Source organism: Mustela nivalis (assembly GCF_964662115.1).
Source record: "Mustela nivalis genome assembly, chromosome: 20".
Lineage (NCBI taxonomy): Eukaryota > Metazoa > Chordata > Mammalia > Carnivora > Mustelidae > Mustela > Mustela nivalis.
Genome location: NC_139039.1, coordinates 17,101,290 through 17,119,312, shown reverse-complemented (window position 1 = coordinate 17,119,312; position 18,023 = coordinate 17,101,290). Strand labels below are relative to the sequence as shown.

At 35.1% G+C, this 18,023-nt stretch overlaps 1 protein-coding gene across 1 annotated transcript in view; it reads right to left on the bottom strand.

The window, feature by feature from the left end:
• Positions 1 to 5,273: 5,273 nt before the first annotated feature.
• The window catches only part of LOC309855308 (uncharacterized protein), a gene marked incomplete at its 5' end in the record, with an annotated part of 197,637 nt that continues 184,887 nt past the window's right edge, over positions 5,274 to 18,023 (bottom strand). The window contains one exon of the mRNA XM_082715478.1: positions 5,274 to 5,566. Coding sequence (XP_082571604.1) covers positions 5,387 to 5,566 — 180 coding nt within the window. The 3' untranslated portion in view covers positions 5,274 to 5,386. The remainder of the gene's footprint in view (positions 5,567 to 18,023) is intronic.

The following is an 18,023-nucleotide window of genomic DNA, read 5'->3' as shown; positions in this document are numbered from 1 at the left end:
AGGCACATTAATATTGGGGAATACATCCACGCTTTCAATTTTCGCTTTCCATGATTGGTAGCATTTGTCTCTTGAGTGGAGTTTTGGTTTGAGAAAGATATCTTGGCAGGAGATAGATAATAGTCAAATAGTCAAATGATAATAGATAATAGTCAAATGCAGGAGGACTTTTCCTGCATTGGAATCTATTGAAACTAGTTTCCAAGACTGGAAAAGCAGGGATGCTGAGGTAAATACTCCCCCCATGTCAGGTATTATTATGACATAAGTTATATCCTAATTATGGCCACTGATTTCCTTCATTCTTATAGTAGAAACCTAACTGCTTTTTACAGTACCACATCAGACAGTTCTAGAGACCAGATGTATTTAATGAGACTTCATTTTAGCAATGTGGAAATAAAACTATTGTTTTTCCTTGAAGGGAACTGGAAATTAGGGGAAGGAAAGTTTAGTTATTGTTTTTTCATTTATAATATATGATGCTCCATCAGAAATAGAACCTGACCTGGAGGAAATCACTTAGTTGCCGTAATAGTAACTGACAACTGCACTTTTGATGATCAATTTCTGAATCACAGATAGCTTACTTACCAAGACCATTATGTCTTAGTTTATTACTGTTGTCTTAGTGTCTCCAGTAAGTGTCTTATCAACCTCTGATAATCCATTTTCTAAGTGATCCTTAGAACCACCAGCCATCTCAGCTTTATGACTTTCAATGTTTCCATTTTAAATAAGGTATGAAGGGAAAGAGTTGGCTTGGTGTTCAATGGGAACAAAAGTGTGCTATCTTTATTTCTGTTGTAGAGCAACTTTTTGCTATTCATGAAAGATATGTCTTGAATTCATAAATACCATTATTTCAGAGCTAGATGCTGACTCAGTGGGATCCTAGCATGACTCACCAAAATAATGAGCCCCTTCCACAGACCAGCCTTTGGGTTCACATTATCTGTTGGGTACTTATATACATTACCTTAAGAAGCTCCTATAACTGTCCTAAATGGTAAATATTATTAATACTCTCAATTTACTTTGCATCAAAGGCCTTGGTGTTGACTGTGAGAAGTAGAAAAGGAATTTAAATCCTAAAATCAAAATGTATATGATAGATGCAGTACTCCCTTTTTATTGTTAACTCTAAAAGCATTATTCATCTTCTCTGAGTCATGAACTGTTTGAGAATTTGATGAACTAATGTCATCAGATGATCTAGCATCCAGTGCCCATTACTTGTAAATTATAAAGATCAATAAATATTCCCAAAGCTTTAAGATTGATATTTACAGAACAGTTGATAGTTTCTAAGGTGACCCTAAGTCTTTTTTCTTCCACTAACTATTGATGACACAAATGGCAGCAAATCACCAATAGTTTTTGCATCTGGATTTTTAAAATTATCACTCCATATCAATATCTGCCCTTTTTTTCTAAATGCTATGTGATATTCCATAGTGCATTCGACTAAAATTTATTCACTATCCTCCTACAGGCAGCCACAAAGAGCACTCAGTGTTTGCCTATTTAAAGATATAACACACTTTTCTCTGGTATACATGCTGGCAAATGGAATCTTGTATCAAAGAGTATGTGCATGTCTAATTTCCCTAATTAATTTATTTTCCTTCCAAAGAAGTTGTACCAATTTTCATTTTCATCCCCAGTGTAGGAATGCCAATTTCTTTATACCCTTATGCACTTAAAATTATCTGCAAGATATTTGATTGATGATTTTTAAAGTCCCATTGTTGTTTTATGGTACAGTCCTGATTATTAATTGGATTGCCTATGTTCTCATAAGGGTTTTTCATTATTTTATGTCCCATTGTATAGGTTTTTCAGTGACTTTGCTATTTGTCTTTATCTATTTAACCTTATTCAATGTTTTGTCATTTTCTTTTTAATTTGCTTGTCCTTAGTTTCCTTTATGGTATCTTTTGTCATGCAGAAGACTGTGAAGAATGTTGAAAAGGCAGTTAACTTGTGGTGTGAGGACATGCAGTGGAAACAAAACTCTTGGTAGAAATACAACAAGAGAAATCCAAGAGCCTGTCAAAACATTTCTTTATCCTCAATATTGGTGGTATTCAAAGGTTTCAGAAGATAACTCCTATAAATATTAAAGAATACATGCATATATTCCTCCTTCTAAGGTTGTAATCTTCACAACTGTGTTCTTAGATAGGTATAACATCAGTCCTATGTGAATGAGAACAAAAAAAAATGAAATTTGGCTTAAAGAATGTTGAGTAATCAGAGTCACATTTAAAAAATCTTACCTTCTGTCTTTCATCCATACTCTGATTTTAACGCTTTTCACTAAATTGTCATTGTCACAGTCACATTATTTTCAACTTAAATAATCCTGACTGTGGTTGAATGGATTTTTATTGAAACACCAATTTCAAGGATCAATGTTAAGGGGGATTTAAGTCTGGGGATGAGTATAAGGGGTGGACAGAGCATGCTTGAGAGCCTATGGGCACAGTTGATAACCATAAGAAAGTCCAAGGCAATGCAGAGAGTGACTCTGGCATGTCCATGGTGGTGTATAAGGCAAGGCTATAGTCAACCGTGGGAAGTTTGAGTTACAGGGTGGTGATAAACTTCATGTAAATTGAAGAGTAGACCAGGTGAGAAGTAATGAGAGCTTGAACTCATATGGAAAGGGTAGGTAGAGGAGAGAATAGTTTTAGGACCCACTTAAATAACAGAGGAATCCTCCTTCTGCGTCCTCAGTGAGCCTGGCAGGGAAATCAGTCTTGGATAAGGTAAAAGGTTTGACCAGGTCAGGTAGAAGAAGTTTCCTTCAGGGTTCTTTGTAACTGGAATAGTGTAGCTTTAGGAGACATGTGCATGGCTCAGCAGTAGACTCCTTTCTTAGTCTCAATTTGTGTTTTGATATGTGTGTGTGTGTGTGTGTGTGTGTGTGTAGGGGGAGGTAACATGATCTGAAAGTAGCTAGTTGAAGAAGGGGAAGAAGCAATGCTGTAGAATCTAGAAAGTATGTACGAAGTCATGTATTCAGAGATAACAGCCAATGATTGAGCAATTAGGCAAGTACTCCCCTACCTTCTTATTTGTTTAGACCAAAGGTCACACTCACTGCTCATTGACGAAATCCTCCTCACAGAAATTTGATGTTTGGTCCGCACAAGTCTTAGCTATTTTGAGTCAACATGTAAGAAATTGCTCATGAGAATTCCTGGCTTTTGTGGAAGAACTGGGTGCTCTGGAAACGTGGTCCTCATTCCCACATGGCAGCAGGGAGTGGAGCTGAAGAGTGATTTCGTGATGGAGTTTTAGTGCCCATTTCATTCTCACTGTGTGGCCTGCTTCTTACACATGGCTTGTTCCACTGGGAGCTGTGTTTTTCTTTCTCCTCTCTTTGCTCTCTCGTTCCACTTTCTCCTCTCCTCTCCTACCCTCCCCTTCTCATCTCTTCTCCTCTGTTTTCTGGTATCTTCTAATCCCTTCTCCTCTCATCTGCCTGACTTCAGTAAGCAGTTTGGAGACTTCAGGATAAGGATCAATATTGATCTTTGGAACATAAAGGTGTGTGTGAGTGTGTGTGCATGCATATATATATACATATATATGCATGAACATCTTATTCATTGGTTACCAATAAATAAAAGATAAAGGTCTAGAACTTACCCTTATACTCAAAAAGAACCATGTTTTAAGTGCCTTTCATGCCTAACTTCCATGCTTCTTTGAAATTAACAGTGTCAAACCCATTGCCCCACAATTAATATCATTTGGAGGTACATGGACCAAAGATAACGGCAGAATGACCAACTGGAAACCTGCACCACAACTGCCACTGGAGGGTCTTGTTCTACATGGTAATGCAGACCTAGTGTTACATCCTGAAGACATAAGGGATTTGTGTCAGGGTAAGTCTAGCCTTGCTAGGAAGGAGGAGATTGTCTAATGGGGGTTGGAGACTCTAAGGCAGAAGTTAGAAATAAGCAGCACTCTCAAAGGCAGGGGACTTGAGGATAGGAATTTTCAGGATTTACTGAAAGACTCTCTGGAAGGTGTTAACTTTTCAGATGTGTTACCCTTCAACTTCAGCAAGAGTACTATAGTGTGTACAGTTCTGTGTGTTTTTTAATTTAATAAATTAGTTTTGGTGTTTGTATGTTCTTATTATACAGACATAGCAGCATGGTTTGCACATTTATTTTAGTCATCTAAAATTCCATCTTGGCGTGCTTTCTGCATCCTTACACAGAGGGCTCCCTCAAGCATGTTTTCTTCATTATTTATATTCCATGGTGTACTATGGATGGGCTATAATTTAAGCAAACAGTGTTTTCTCACCTGTTCTTAAAAAAACAGTGTGGGAATGGGGAACAGCAACAACAAACACATCTTTTATTGGTACTATGCCACTACCGGAAAATAGGCATTTTTGTAAGACAGCCTAGTATAAAAGGAGATCTTTTCCATGGTGTGACAGTGACCGAGTGGCTCAGGCTACTCTAGCCCCTGACCGGTTACTCTCAGAGCTAGCTTATCTATGGCACAGTGATTGGGAAATGCTGCATCTGTGTATATTTTTAAATTTTCTTCTCCAAAAGTATAATCCCAACATGACCCTTCAAAAATTGTTATATCCTTGATAGTCTGCAAGTTTGTGTTATAAGAGACCAAATGTCCAGCTAGAAAAAGACTCGTGTTCCATTCTGACAACCTTATGTTTTTGTGTTACTTTGACTTACCTTCGTGGTGGAGAGTGCACATTTATGTGCTTCTCTGCGTATATTCTGTTATCAGTATTGATAGAGCAGGATAACTGGGCCAACGCGGAAGTAAAGGAGAAAAGTGTTCTGGAACCACCTCGAAGTTCCAGGCTGTGAAGATGTGCATGTCTGTGATGTGCCACTCCAACTTTTTCCCTCAGTGGAGCAGATTTCAGGATTCACCCAGTTATTTAGGCCATGGGTCAGGCAAGATCATGCACCACATAGGGGGAGCACTGATCTTCCTTACACATTGGCACATTCCCGTACTTTCTCTACATAGAATATATTGGGACTGCTCTGGGCAAAGTTTAAGAGATGAGAGTTACTATTATTTTTTTTTCTTCTCTACCATTTCCTCTGTTTATTTACACCCTGGTACCATCTTTTTCATTCTCCCCTGACTTCTATGTTTTATGTTTCCCATTGGTTACTAGAATTTACCAGGCTTCTCTTCTCTGAAAAATGTCCCAGTGCTCTAAGTTCATTTCTGCTTTAAACCAAAAACTTTACTTCTTCTTCTTCTTTTTTTTTTTTTTTTTTTTGATTAATTACAGCTAAGAGGGAGACTTCCTTGAAGTTGAAATGGCTATCATATTTTGCTTAGGCTTCCTGGAAATACTTGCACTTAATCACCTAAGTGAATGTTGACTTGGGTAAAATCTCAGGCTAAGGGTGACAGAGCAAAGGATGTTAGCCAGGGGGGAAAGGTATCCCCCAGGCTCCAGAAAGCTTCCCACACTCTTTACATGGACCCCAACTGAAGTTCTCTCTCTGGCTTTGCAGGCTTCCACTTCCGTCAGTGTCTTGACCTAGCAGTGAAGAGAGAAAACCAATAGTGCTGTTACATATTACATGCTAAGCCGACTAGTATGTTTTCAAAAGCACATTTTACAATTTGCAAATTATGGTGGCACTTTATTTATCACTCTTAGCTCTCACTGAGTTTTTATCATTTTGTTTTTAATTGGTGTCTTGACAAGTAGGAATTACAGCACAAAACTGTAAACCCTGCTTCTGACAGCGACTCAGGGACACATTCGGTAGCAGGAGGGTAGAGAATCTGTATATTCTGATTATTTGCACATTTAGACTATACATGTTATTTGAGTCTTCCATTTGGGTAAGTAATTGAGAATTATTTATATTTGGTTCTTTTAATAGTAAATCTAATCTTTTGTGGCCTAAATGTCTCAAGATGTGTATGTAGTGTTAAAGCAATGATATAATAAGTTGAAATGAATTGTATATTCCAAAAAGCTAGGATTACTAGTGAAAATTACAATGTAATTACAAAAATATGTTATCAATGTGTGAGGCCAATTTTATCGACAGACCTAAAAAATAGTTCTAATAACAATGTTAATGTAGTGAAAACATTGACCGTGTCTGAAAAATAGGGAGCATGTGTGAAGCATATGTGTATGGGAAATGTGTAAGAAATAGTAAGGAAGTTATTTTGACTACAAAACTTGAAAATACCTAACATTTTGAATTCCTATATTCTGTAGAAGTTTCATCGGAATAGATATAGTATTCGTGTAAAATTGGTTCTTTCTGTAATCTTAAAAGCCTGCCAGTCAGTAAATATTACTTTTCCTATTAATTCTGAATGAATTTTGTTCCCCCTACCTTTCTGACTCCTTCAAAAAAGGTCACTCCCTACATTGAATCATTCCTGAACCCCTTGGTCATGTTTTTCAAAACCATTTTCAAAACTACCATCTCAATTTCATATATTTACACAAGAGATACATAGTAGGGTATGTTTTGTCATTTTACAGATAAGGAAATTGATACCCAAAGAGGTTACGTGCCTTGTCTAAGCACTGAAATGGGTACCCAAACCTCATTTTCTCTTTTTTAATTGAATAAAATGTCTATGTTCTACTTCTTTCTAGAATAACAAGCCCATTATATACATATAGTGTTAGAGCAATGAGATAATAATTTACATATATATGTGTATGTATAAATGTATATACGTGTGTACCTACATATATAGCCTTTGTCGTGATGTTGAGACATATCACTGAAAGAGACCACTATCACATTTCAGTTTAGGAAAATCATAAATCCATAATAGGATTCAAATGATGGTGCTTTTATGAGTAGGCACTAGTTAAAATAATTTAGATTTGTATATAAACATGTCTCTTTTTGCATTTTCACACGTGCCTCTTAAAATCTATATATCCCTCAGACAAGCCACATTTCAGATAACATATCTGTTTCCACAATACATATTTTAAATTTTTTTATCCTCTGTTTACCTCTCCTTTCGTGTTATCATTTCTCCAAATCAGTAAGCTCAAATATCTACCCATTTGTTTTCATGTATCTTTCAGCACAAAAATGTGTGTACATAAGAATGGAATATTACAGGACTTTGGGGATAGTATTTAGTCACATTTGGAAGATAAAGATAAACGTTTTAATAGATAAAACCATGTGGAAACTTGAGATATGTAGAGAATCTGTGATTAAGAGTTAGGAACAGTATTACAAATAATACAAGGAGATCTATAAATAAATGGCTCCTCATAACAACAGAATATCTTAAAAGTAACATCTATAAAGTCTGTTACAAAACAGTAGTCATAACAGAGTAAGTTGAGATATAAATTTATTTTTTCTTTCTTTTCCATCACTATCACAGGGTAAGATGGTATCGTTTCTCATCTGAACTGGTCTATTTCCATTATTCCCTCTAAAACATTCTTTTTACTTGAACCAGGATGATCTTTCTAAACTGAAATGTGATTACATCTCTCTCCTTCAGTGATATATCTTAACATCAAGATGAAGGCCAAATTCCATATTAAGTCTGATTTAATAGGACTTTAAATCTATGTTGTAACCGTACTTCTCCGGTCCATGTGGACATGTCTTCTCCTCACTGATACAACCTCTCTATTCTAGGGCCTCATGCCTACTTAGGTCCTACTTGAATATCACTTGATCTTTAACACTTTTCCTGAAAAATGGAGCCGGGCATAAGGTGTGCCAGTAGTATCCTGAATAAATCCCTATCTGATGGGCTATCTCACAAATTAGAATTACTTATGTATTTTTGTTCCCACTTGGTTTTAGGTTCCTTATGAGTACACAGTGGCATTTGTTTATCAGTATATCTTACAATCTAAAAAGTATGTTCAATAAATATTGCATTGATTAATGTCTATAGTTAAACATTTTATCTCATAATATGATGAACTGTGACTATCTTGGCAAATACAGTTGCTGTTTGGCATTGTAAATAGTGAATGACCACACAGTCATTTCTGTCCAGTTACACTTATATGTATTTACACATATTAGGTTGTAGGTTTACACTGACTCTCTACTTTATTTATTTTTTAAAGATTTTATTTATTTTTGAGAGAGAGAATGAGAGCACAACAAGGGGAGGGTCAGAGGGAGAAGCAGACTCCCTGTTGAGCATGATGTGGGATTCAATCCCAGAACTCCAGGTCCACAACCTGAGCCAAAGGCTTAACCAAGTGAGCCACCCAGCTGCCCCATGACTCTCTACTTTAAATACAGGCCATATAGTTTACATTTTTCGAGTTATTTTAGTTTTGATCATGACACAGAAGATACTGAAACCAAAGGAGTATTACATGAATTAATAAAACAATACACTGTAATAACATGAGGCAACTTATTTTAGAATAGGCATTTATTACTTAATAGCATTTCTGGTCAGCTTTCTGTTAGAGTTAAAGTGGAATGTATAATAATAGGCCTACTTTATAGAAAAGCATTGACAAAGAATTTTCACGGTTGATGATAAATTTGAGCTGGCTTCCTACAAAACAAATTATTCAGCTATACAGTGACTTTCCCAAAGAGCACATTTGCATGATCTTCAAGTTCACTGCTGGAGAGACTCTAAATAATAATCAGGCCATAAAGCCAGAGAAAGGCATTTTAGATTGCCATATAATTTGCACTGAGAACTTTGAGAATTCCAATGGAGGCTGAACATTAGTAATCCTTCTTGGATAATAATGGAAATAATTAGGAAGACTTCAAACAGCCTGTCTCTGTAAAAGTTTAGTGTCCTAAATGTGAGAGAGCAAGAACATTGAAAGTTGTTTAATGGCTTTTTTGAACGGATCTAATCAGGCAAGTTTTACCCTCTGACACAAATTGGGTCTTGGCTGATGAAAATTGAAGCTACTGTTGCAAGGAACACTCAGATTCTTGCATACTTTTTACCTGCTTGAACAAACCATAGAGAAAAGTAATGACATACCTGCCTAAAATCACTTGGCCTTTCAAATCTCATATTCATTTAGAAGCAAACTGGAAATCTTTTCAAAGTGAGCAAAAAGGAAGTATTTCAAATGTCCCCATATGTTAATTTTATAACGCTTTCATAATCCATTTACATAGTCAAGACAGAACCTTAATTATACTAGAAAAATTAAGGTAATTAAATAGAAGAACTTTGAACCTAAAGTCTATTTCTAAGATCTACTTTTATATCTTCCATTGAATTATTGTTTATCTTTAGGATAATTTCAACTGAAATATTTACAGACTTTCCGTTTTATTATGTTACTCCAAGACAGTATTTATCATCATTCAGAAGAACAAAATCAAGTTGAGTTAATGTAAGGAAGTCCCCTTCTCCAAAATTTTCTTATCTGGTTTTTTTTCTCATAATACTGACAACTTTAGAAGTGTGCTCTTGGTCTGTGAAAAAGAAATAAAATCTATCAATACTAACTCATACTTGACATAACTCATACCCAATGCAGAAGAAATCTTACAGAGAGCATGAAATAACCTGGAAAGGGACCATTTCTGAGCATTATGGTTATTCTGGAGTCTACTCAAACTGTATTTTGAAAAATGTTTGCTAACATTAATGCTTCATTTTACACATTTAGGAGTTCAGATCTATGAGAAGGATAAATTTTAAAGTCTAAAGACAGCTACTCATTTAAACTAATCAATGTACTACCCTTTAAGCTCAAATAAATTTGGGTGACTTATATGTTAAAATTTATTACAAACATTAAAAATTTGTGAACACCACTCACACAAACTAACTCAAAATGTATTAAAGACTTAAACGTAAGATCTGAAACCATAAAACTGCTAGAAAACAGGAAAAAGGCTCCTGGACATGGATTTTGGCAATGATTGTTTGGATATGGTAGCAAAAGAACAAGCAACAAAATGAAAAAATAAGCGACTGGGGCTATATCAAATTAAAAAGCTTCCACACTGTGGTGCCTGGGCGGCTCAGTTGGCTAAGCGGCCAGCTCTTGGTTTTGTCTTGGGCCATGATCTCAGGATCCTGGGATCTGCTCCATGCTCTGTGGGGAGTCCGCTTGAGGACTCTCTCCCACCCCCAACCCCCATTGGGGCTCATGCTCTTTCTCTAAAATAAATATTTAAAAATAAATAAAAATTTTCCATACAGGAAAAGAAATGATCAACAAAATGAAAAGGCAGTCTATAGAATGGGGGAAAATATTTAAAATTATATATGATCAGGGGTTAATATCCAAAGTATATAAAGAACTCCTGTAATTCAATAGCAACAATAACAAAAATACTCCGATTAAAAATGGTGTAGGACCTAAATAGACTTTTTTTTCTTTTCTAAAAAAGACATTCAGACGGCCATAGTACACTTGAAAAGGTGCTCAACATCATTTATTATGCAGGAAATGCAAATCAAAACCACAATGAACAATCTCCTCATACCTGTTAGAGTGGCATCTTCAAAAAGACAAGAGTAACAAAGGCTGGTGAAGCTATAGAAAGAAGGCAACCTCTGAGCACTGTTAGTGGGAATGTAAATTGGCATAGGCACTGGAAAACCATATGGGGGTTCCCCAGAAAATTAAAACTAGAACTACAATTAAAAATTCAGAAATACCAGTTATAATTATACATCCAAAAGAAATGAAGTCACTATAGAAGCTATATCTTCATCTTTATGTTCATTGTAGCATTATTCATAATAGCTAAGACATGGAAATAACATAAGTGTCCATCAAAGGTGAATGGATGAGGGAAATCTGGAAAAATCTACACACATACACACACACACACACACACACGGAATATTCAGAAGGAAATCCTGCCATTTGCGGCAACACAGATGAAACTTGAGAGCATTATGCTAAGTGAAATAAGTCAGAGAAAGACAAATACTATATGATGTCATTTACATGTGGAGTCTAAAATGACAGGAAAAAAGAAAAAGAGATCTGATGAGCAGTTACCAGAGGTGGGGATAGGAGGTGGGGGTGGGGAGAATTGGAGGAAGTTAATGAAAAGGTACAAACTTCCAGCTATAAGATAAGTAAGTACTAGGAAGGTAACATATGCAACATGTAAGTATAGCTAATACTGCTGTATGGTATATTTGAAAGCTCCTAAAAGACTAGATCCTAAAAGACTTCATCACAAGGATAAAAACATTTTTTCTTTTGTTTGCATATCTATATGAGTTAATACATGTTACCTAAACTCTATGTGGTAATCATTTTGTAATATATATGATTAAATCATTATGCTGTACCCCTTAAATTTATATAGTTCTGTTTGCCAATTATCTTGATAAAACTAAAAGAAAAAATTCAAATTTGTGGAAATGGCTTTCTGTGTGTTATAAAAACTAAGACATCTTTGTACAATCTCCTTGGTAAATTTCAGTAAGACACTTCTTGGTTATATTCAGGTCAAGAATTATTTTTATGCTTTTCTGATAAATAATAGTTTCTCTCTGAGCATATCTTTCTTCTCTTCCTTCTGAAAATTATAGGCAGAAAGATGAATAGTTGATCTTTAATAGACTCTGTGTGCATGTGTGTATGTGTAAATTTTAGTAACATCTATTGGTTTTAGTTTCTAGGAAAAGCTAATACTGGTGAAATCAGTAAGTGATACAATAGTGTTCCTATCTGATATGGGCTGTCAGTGAAAGCTAATTGGATTAAGCAACTCTTCCTGGAAATACAAACACACATCGTTGTAAATCTACTTAGGGAAAAGGTAGTGAAAGTAGAAATTTTCTATCATATTTCCCAAATAAATCAGTTCTCAATTTACACTTGCCACATTGCTAATGGGTCTTGGAAAAAATATATCTTCAAATTCAAATGAAATATTTACTTTATTTTTCCATTTGTTATTTTAACAAGTTCTAAGTTTTACAGTGGTGCTTTATCTTCCTCTTTTTATTTTCTTTATCTTCCTCTTAAATGTGACTTCTTCATGCCTTGCTGTTATATTTCATTGTTTGAGATTTGCCTTTTAGCCCAACTTGAAGAGTTGTCAGTATTTTATAAGCTATTCTTTGCCTTTCTGATGCTATTAAGTATCTTCAGAACATATTAAAAAAATGTTGTCCTCCTTTGGCTTTTTGAGTTACAATCATTTGAACAAAAAGCTATACAAAAGAATTTCAGAAGCACAAAAATGCACCTTAAATTATTCTCTTTCTTATGTTGTTTTCAAGCTTTAATAAGCTTCCTTAGCAGATTTAAAATTTTACCATGGGGACAACTCTTTTTTAAAAATTTTATTTATTTATTTGAGAGAGAGAGAATGTACATGAGCAGAGGGCAGTGGTAGAGGGAGTAGCAGACATCCCGCTTAGCAGGGAGCCCAATGCGGGCCTTGATCCCAAGACCCCAGGATCATGACGTGAGCTGAAGGCAGCCACTTAACCAACTGAGCCACCCAGGTGCCCCTGGAATGATTCTTGTAAACAAATAAAAGATATTATTGCCAGAATGCTATTATTCAAGTATGATAGATAATATATATAGGAACATCTGTATAAACTGTCAACCATGATAGCCTAGTCCAAATGTGTGCAAGTCTGAGAACTAGACAGCTTTTTGATATTTTGAACCTATTCTTAAAATTTTCATTTTCTTTCAGAACTCTGTCATTCTCTTCACTATTCTGTCTTCTAATGTGTTTGATTTTGACTACTATCCAATCTCCTTTATTTCTGTCATTGTCTTGAAACTTTGTTCTGTACACATTGCCATCATTTTTTTCTCATCAGTATTCTTCCTCCTGAAATTTGTCCTTCTCCCACAGATATCCAAACAGAACTCTCTAGAAACAAACCTAAACTTAACATCTTACATAAAAATTAACTCAAAATGGATTATAAACCTAAAGTGACATTAAAAGAAAACCATAAAACTTCTAGAAGAAAACATAGGAAAAGTTTTTCCTTTGCTAAGGTTAAACAAGGAGCTTTTAGACATTACACCAAAGGCACAATCCATAAAAGACAAAAATTGATAACCTAGACCATCAAACTTAAGTGTTCTATTGTATGATCTCTATAAGAGGATCAAAGTCTATTTAGAGTGTCAGGTTTGACAAATATTATCAAATCACATATCTGAGAAACAAATTTTATCTAGAATATATAAAGAATTCTGTTGCAATTTAAAAATATCAGAAGATAGGCAAACCATTTCACAGACATTTCTCCCAAAAGGGTATAGAGATGGCAAATACATGTAAGAAAAGATGTTTACCATCATTAGTCATTAGGGAAAAGCAAATTAAAGCTACAATGAGATACCATTACATACCTATTAAAATGGCCAACATTTAAAGAAATACAGTATCAAATGTTGACAAGGATACAAAGCAACAGGATTTCTCTAACATTGTTGATGGAAGTGTAAAATGTCATAGCCATTCTGGAAATTAGCTTGGCTGTTTCTTCCAAAGTTAACAGACACAATACAACCCAGCCCTCCTGGCTATTTATCCTAAAAAACTAAAAGTATCCCATGGGAACATGTGCACAAGTGTTCACAGTTACTTGATAGTAGCCAAAAGCTGGAAAGCACCCAAAATTCAACTGGTGAATAGATAAAGTGTGATACAATACATACAAAGTAACAAGCTAGAGATAAAATAATTAAGAAGGATTTCAAGGGTTTTATGGTGAGTGAAAAAGCCAATCTGAAAAATTACGTATGATGTGATTCTGTTTATATAACATTGAAATGGCAAAATCATAAAGGATAAATAGTCAGTTGGTGCCAGAGGTTAGGGTGGGGGAGGAGGGCATAACTTAAGGGGTAACATGAGAGAATGTCTTTGTGCTGATGGAGCAGTTCTTTACTGTAATGGTAATATGTACTCTGTGGTGATGGTTAAACAAATTTATCCTTGGGATAAAATTTCAGAGAGCTATACACCTAAAAGAGAGCAAGAAAAGAGTGTATTTAAAATAGATATAAAGTCTGTGAGTTTATTGTACCAATGTTGGGGCATGTGGCTGGTTGTGTCTCATCCTTGATTTAGTCTGAGGTCATGATCTCAGGGTCATAAGATCAAGCCCAGCCTTATGTTCCACTCTGGGTGTGGAGCCTGCCTGAGATTCTCTCTATCCCTCACTCTTTGCCCCTCCCCTTACTCATGCGTATGCACAGAAAAATTAAAAAAAATTTTTTAATTTAAAATATTAAAAATTTTTTTTAATTTAAAAAATTTAAAAAAATAGTATTGTACCAATAGGAGATTCCTGCTTTTGACCATGTACTGTGGTTATGGAAGATATATATGATCATTGAGTAAAGCTGCTTTAAAATATACCAGAATGCATATTACTATTTGAATTTCTGGAAGGCAACATACTTCAAAATAGAAAGTTGGAATTAAAATAAAGAAGAGGGCATTGGATATTTAGAGACAATTAGAAGTCTGTCATGCTCAATAAAAAGATTTAAGGTCTGGAACAGGTTCACACTTTTTAAATTTCATATTTCCCTAAAACTATCATAGCTTAAGCAAAACTGCTTTTAATAACATATGAATCTAGAAGAGAACCAGGTGATTTAAAATTAAACTGCCAACTAAATATCTTAGTAGGATGTTAAGTAGTTGTTAAATTCTGAAATTTCATTCTTAAAATTATTAATGTCAATTAAAACCAATACAATATATTATTAAATTATTTTTAGTTTATGAAAGAAGTAATACTTCTTCAGAAAAATCAGTTAAAAACTGCAATATGTTTATATTACTTGAATATAAAATTTCAGGGAGATCACTTAGGTTTCTAATTTATCATATTAGTCTTTGTCAACAAATACTTTCAAAGGCAAAAATCTGTTTTATATTGAGCTAATTTATATTTAACTTAAATTCAATTAAATTACTCCATATAAACTTTTCTGAAGTTAATTTTTTTTTTTAAATTTCCAGACATCTGAACAATTGGATGAATTTGGACATTAAATCCTGACCTTTAGTCCTTAGATACACTTCCCATGCTTCAAATATGATTGATTGCTTGTTGAGTCCAATTATTTCTCCAATGCCTGTGGGATTCTTAAAAACCCCTAACATTTGCAGGAAATGACCTTTATCCTACTCCATCATGCAACAGCTGTCAGAGATGTTTCTGCTGCCCATTCTCTGTCTTGCAGAGACTGGGTTTATTCAGTAAAACCTCTGTTGTTGGGCCAGTAAAACGGCAGGGCTTCATTTTTTAAAACTCTTATTTTGACATTGATGAAGATACCAGGTGACAATAACAAAGATAAATGTTAGTGATTACCACATAAGACTTATATATGGTCCCTGTCTTGGAGCAATGGAGATAGTTAGAAGCTATGTAAATACTACAAATCCTAAACTTTTGCCCATGGTAAGAATAAATATTTGCATTGAAACCAGGAAAAAAATTAGTTGTCAATTACCTGGCATTAGGCTGAAAATTTCCCTTGCACATAAACTCTTATGAATGCCATTAAGTGCCCCAGGAAGCTGGCACTTTGGTTGGAATTAAACTGATAATCAGAATCATCAGCGGATTCTTGAGAGAAAAGGAATTGACGGAGCTAGCTGTTGAGGTTGGTTTTCCCTAGAACGTGAAATCTGCTTTTAGATCAAACTATTCAGTTTCAACTCAAGGTAGGAAATAATAGCCTCGGTGATTCTCTGCTGTTGCCATTTTTTAAAAAAATACTGATTCTTTCTTTAATACCACTGTTTTTTCTCAAGCACTTGGTGTTTCCTGGCCAGTTGGTCACATTTACTACCAGGTGTTTAAAATCTACAGTATATGCAACTGGTAGAGGTTTCCTTGACCGCTTGTAGAGGTTGCTTCCTCACAGGACTTTCCAGAAGGAGCGCATGGTAGCAGCTCTCTATAAGTGAGCATGGGGTAACTGTAGTGGTCTCACCTATACGGTGACTTGGAAGAGTAGACAGGGTACTGGGAGTCCATGTAGTTTCCAATTAAAAAAAAAAAAGTTCCCTCTAAGGTTAAAAGACATTAGTCTCTTTCCTCTTTAAAGAAAGTTGCTCTTCACCTTTTCCTTTTTTCCTCCTCCTCATCTTTTCAGGAGCTATATTCTGACTTTCTCTCAGGAGCCTTCCTTTGCATATTGAAAGCTTTCCTATGTAAAGGACTTGCTTTACTTAGAGGATCATTTTCCCTATTTAATTGTGGGACAAAAGCCAATGGAGCTGGGTGCTTGAATCAGTACGTCTTTTTGTAATTTCTTTACCCAAATTGCGATACTGTTTTACAAATTATTAATACATCCCCAAACCATTTACTGTATTTTTGAAAGACAGTTTCTAATAGATGGATGGGATTCTATTTAATGTCACCATCAAAATTTCTTTGATCCTATGCCTGTTAGTGGACATTTAGGTTATTTTCAATTTTTTGATATGTAAAACTGTAATGAGCATTTTTATATAGAAATAGTTGTCTGTCTATAATTACTTCCTAAAATTGGACTTATGGCCAGAAACTGGATAAACAATCTTCCTTTTTTGGGTTGTCAGATTATTGTACTGATTCCCATACATTCTTTAGTTCTTTTTTTTCCCTATTCTATCCCATATGGATTTTGAAAAGTATAAGTACTGTGGGACACATATCCTAAATGTAAAACCCTATGAGGTAAAGTGATAAATGCTTTTTGATAAAGTAAGGACAATTGGTTAAAATGTCATCCATAGAAAGCCAAAGAAGATTTCTGAGTTTCAGACAAATACCCTGGGGTGCTCTGTATTGGGATTCACACTCTGTGAAGAGTATAATTAAATAAACAGGGTACAGAATGATCCCTTGTCTTTCTGCTAGGGCAATGTATTCTTTATCATGTTCCTTGAACTCATCTATGATTTTAAATAGTTCCTTAAATATACTGAGAAGTGCTTAACTGAATTTACTTAATCTGTGGAAAACATCAACAGCGGGTTTCCCTCCCAGCCACCGATGACATCAAATTAGCAAGAGAAAGTGGAAAATGCACAATGGCAGTGATGTGTTTTAAAGAGCAGTCCGCAGACATAAGAATATACAGGAATAACATGATAGGAATAAGAATCTGGACACAGTGTAGAAAACTCAGTCAAATCTCTGTAATGCTATTCCCTGTTATCCCTCTCCCCAGTGCCATGCTTAGGAAGAGGATCACAAGGCATTAGCTCCACATATACTGTTGTAATCCCCACAGAGACAGAGGGGAGCCCAGCTGACTTGGGCACTTTTTTTGTGCACTCTTTGTACCTATTAATTTCCACTCCAAAGAACAATCTTCATTTCTTTCAATATTCAAAAGCTAAAAGAAATTTAGCCTTAACAACAAGCTAAGGTAACATTTAAAAAAAAATGATTTCTGAAAGAGGAATAGGTGAAAAAGCAGAGGGGCAATCAGGGGAGACTGGAAAAGAATAAAACAGGACAGTGAGAATGTACAAAGGTTAAAAGAAGAAAAAGTCAAATTATAACAGCCTTAGTGTTGTCTCTGTTCAGCTCTTAAGCTTCGTCTGATTTTACTTAAGCTTGCATTGTTGGTCTGGATTTGGATGCACTCTTAGTTTTGGCTTACAGCTTTTCTGTTACACTCACAGGGTCTTGTGACTGGCAAACCACACACACTGATGTACTTCCAAACACGCATGGTGCACACACAGATCTACACACGTACTCAGAGGAAGAGAAAGGGGAGACACGTGATGAAAACAAAAGCAAAAACAAAAAAAACAGTTACGCAGAAAAAAGTATTTAGCTAAGTAGAAATAAAAAAGGAGAAAAATGAAGCCTATATGGATGAAAGAGAGAGAGATGGTTATATGGAGGATTTGTGGCTCTGATTCATCTTCCAAAGATTGAAGAAAAGACTTTGAACTCCGATTTCTGCCACTGAAGCCTATATTCTAATAGCTGTAGTTTTACATTTGATTTTTTATTTACATTTAATTTTTTGTTTAGTAATTTTTATGAATAAAGTC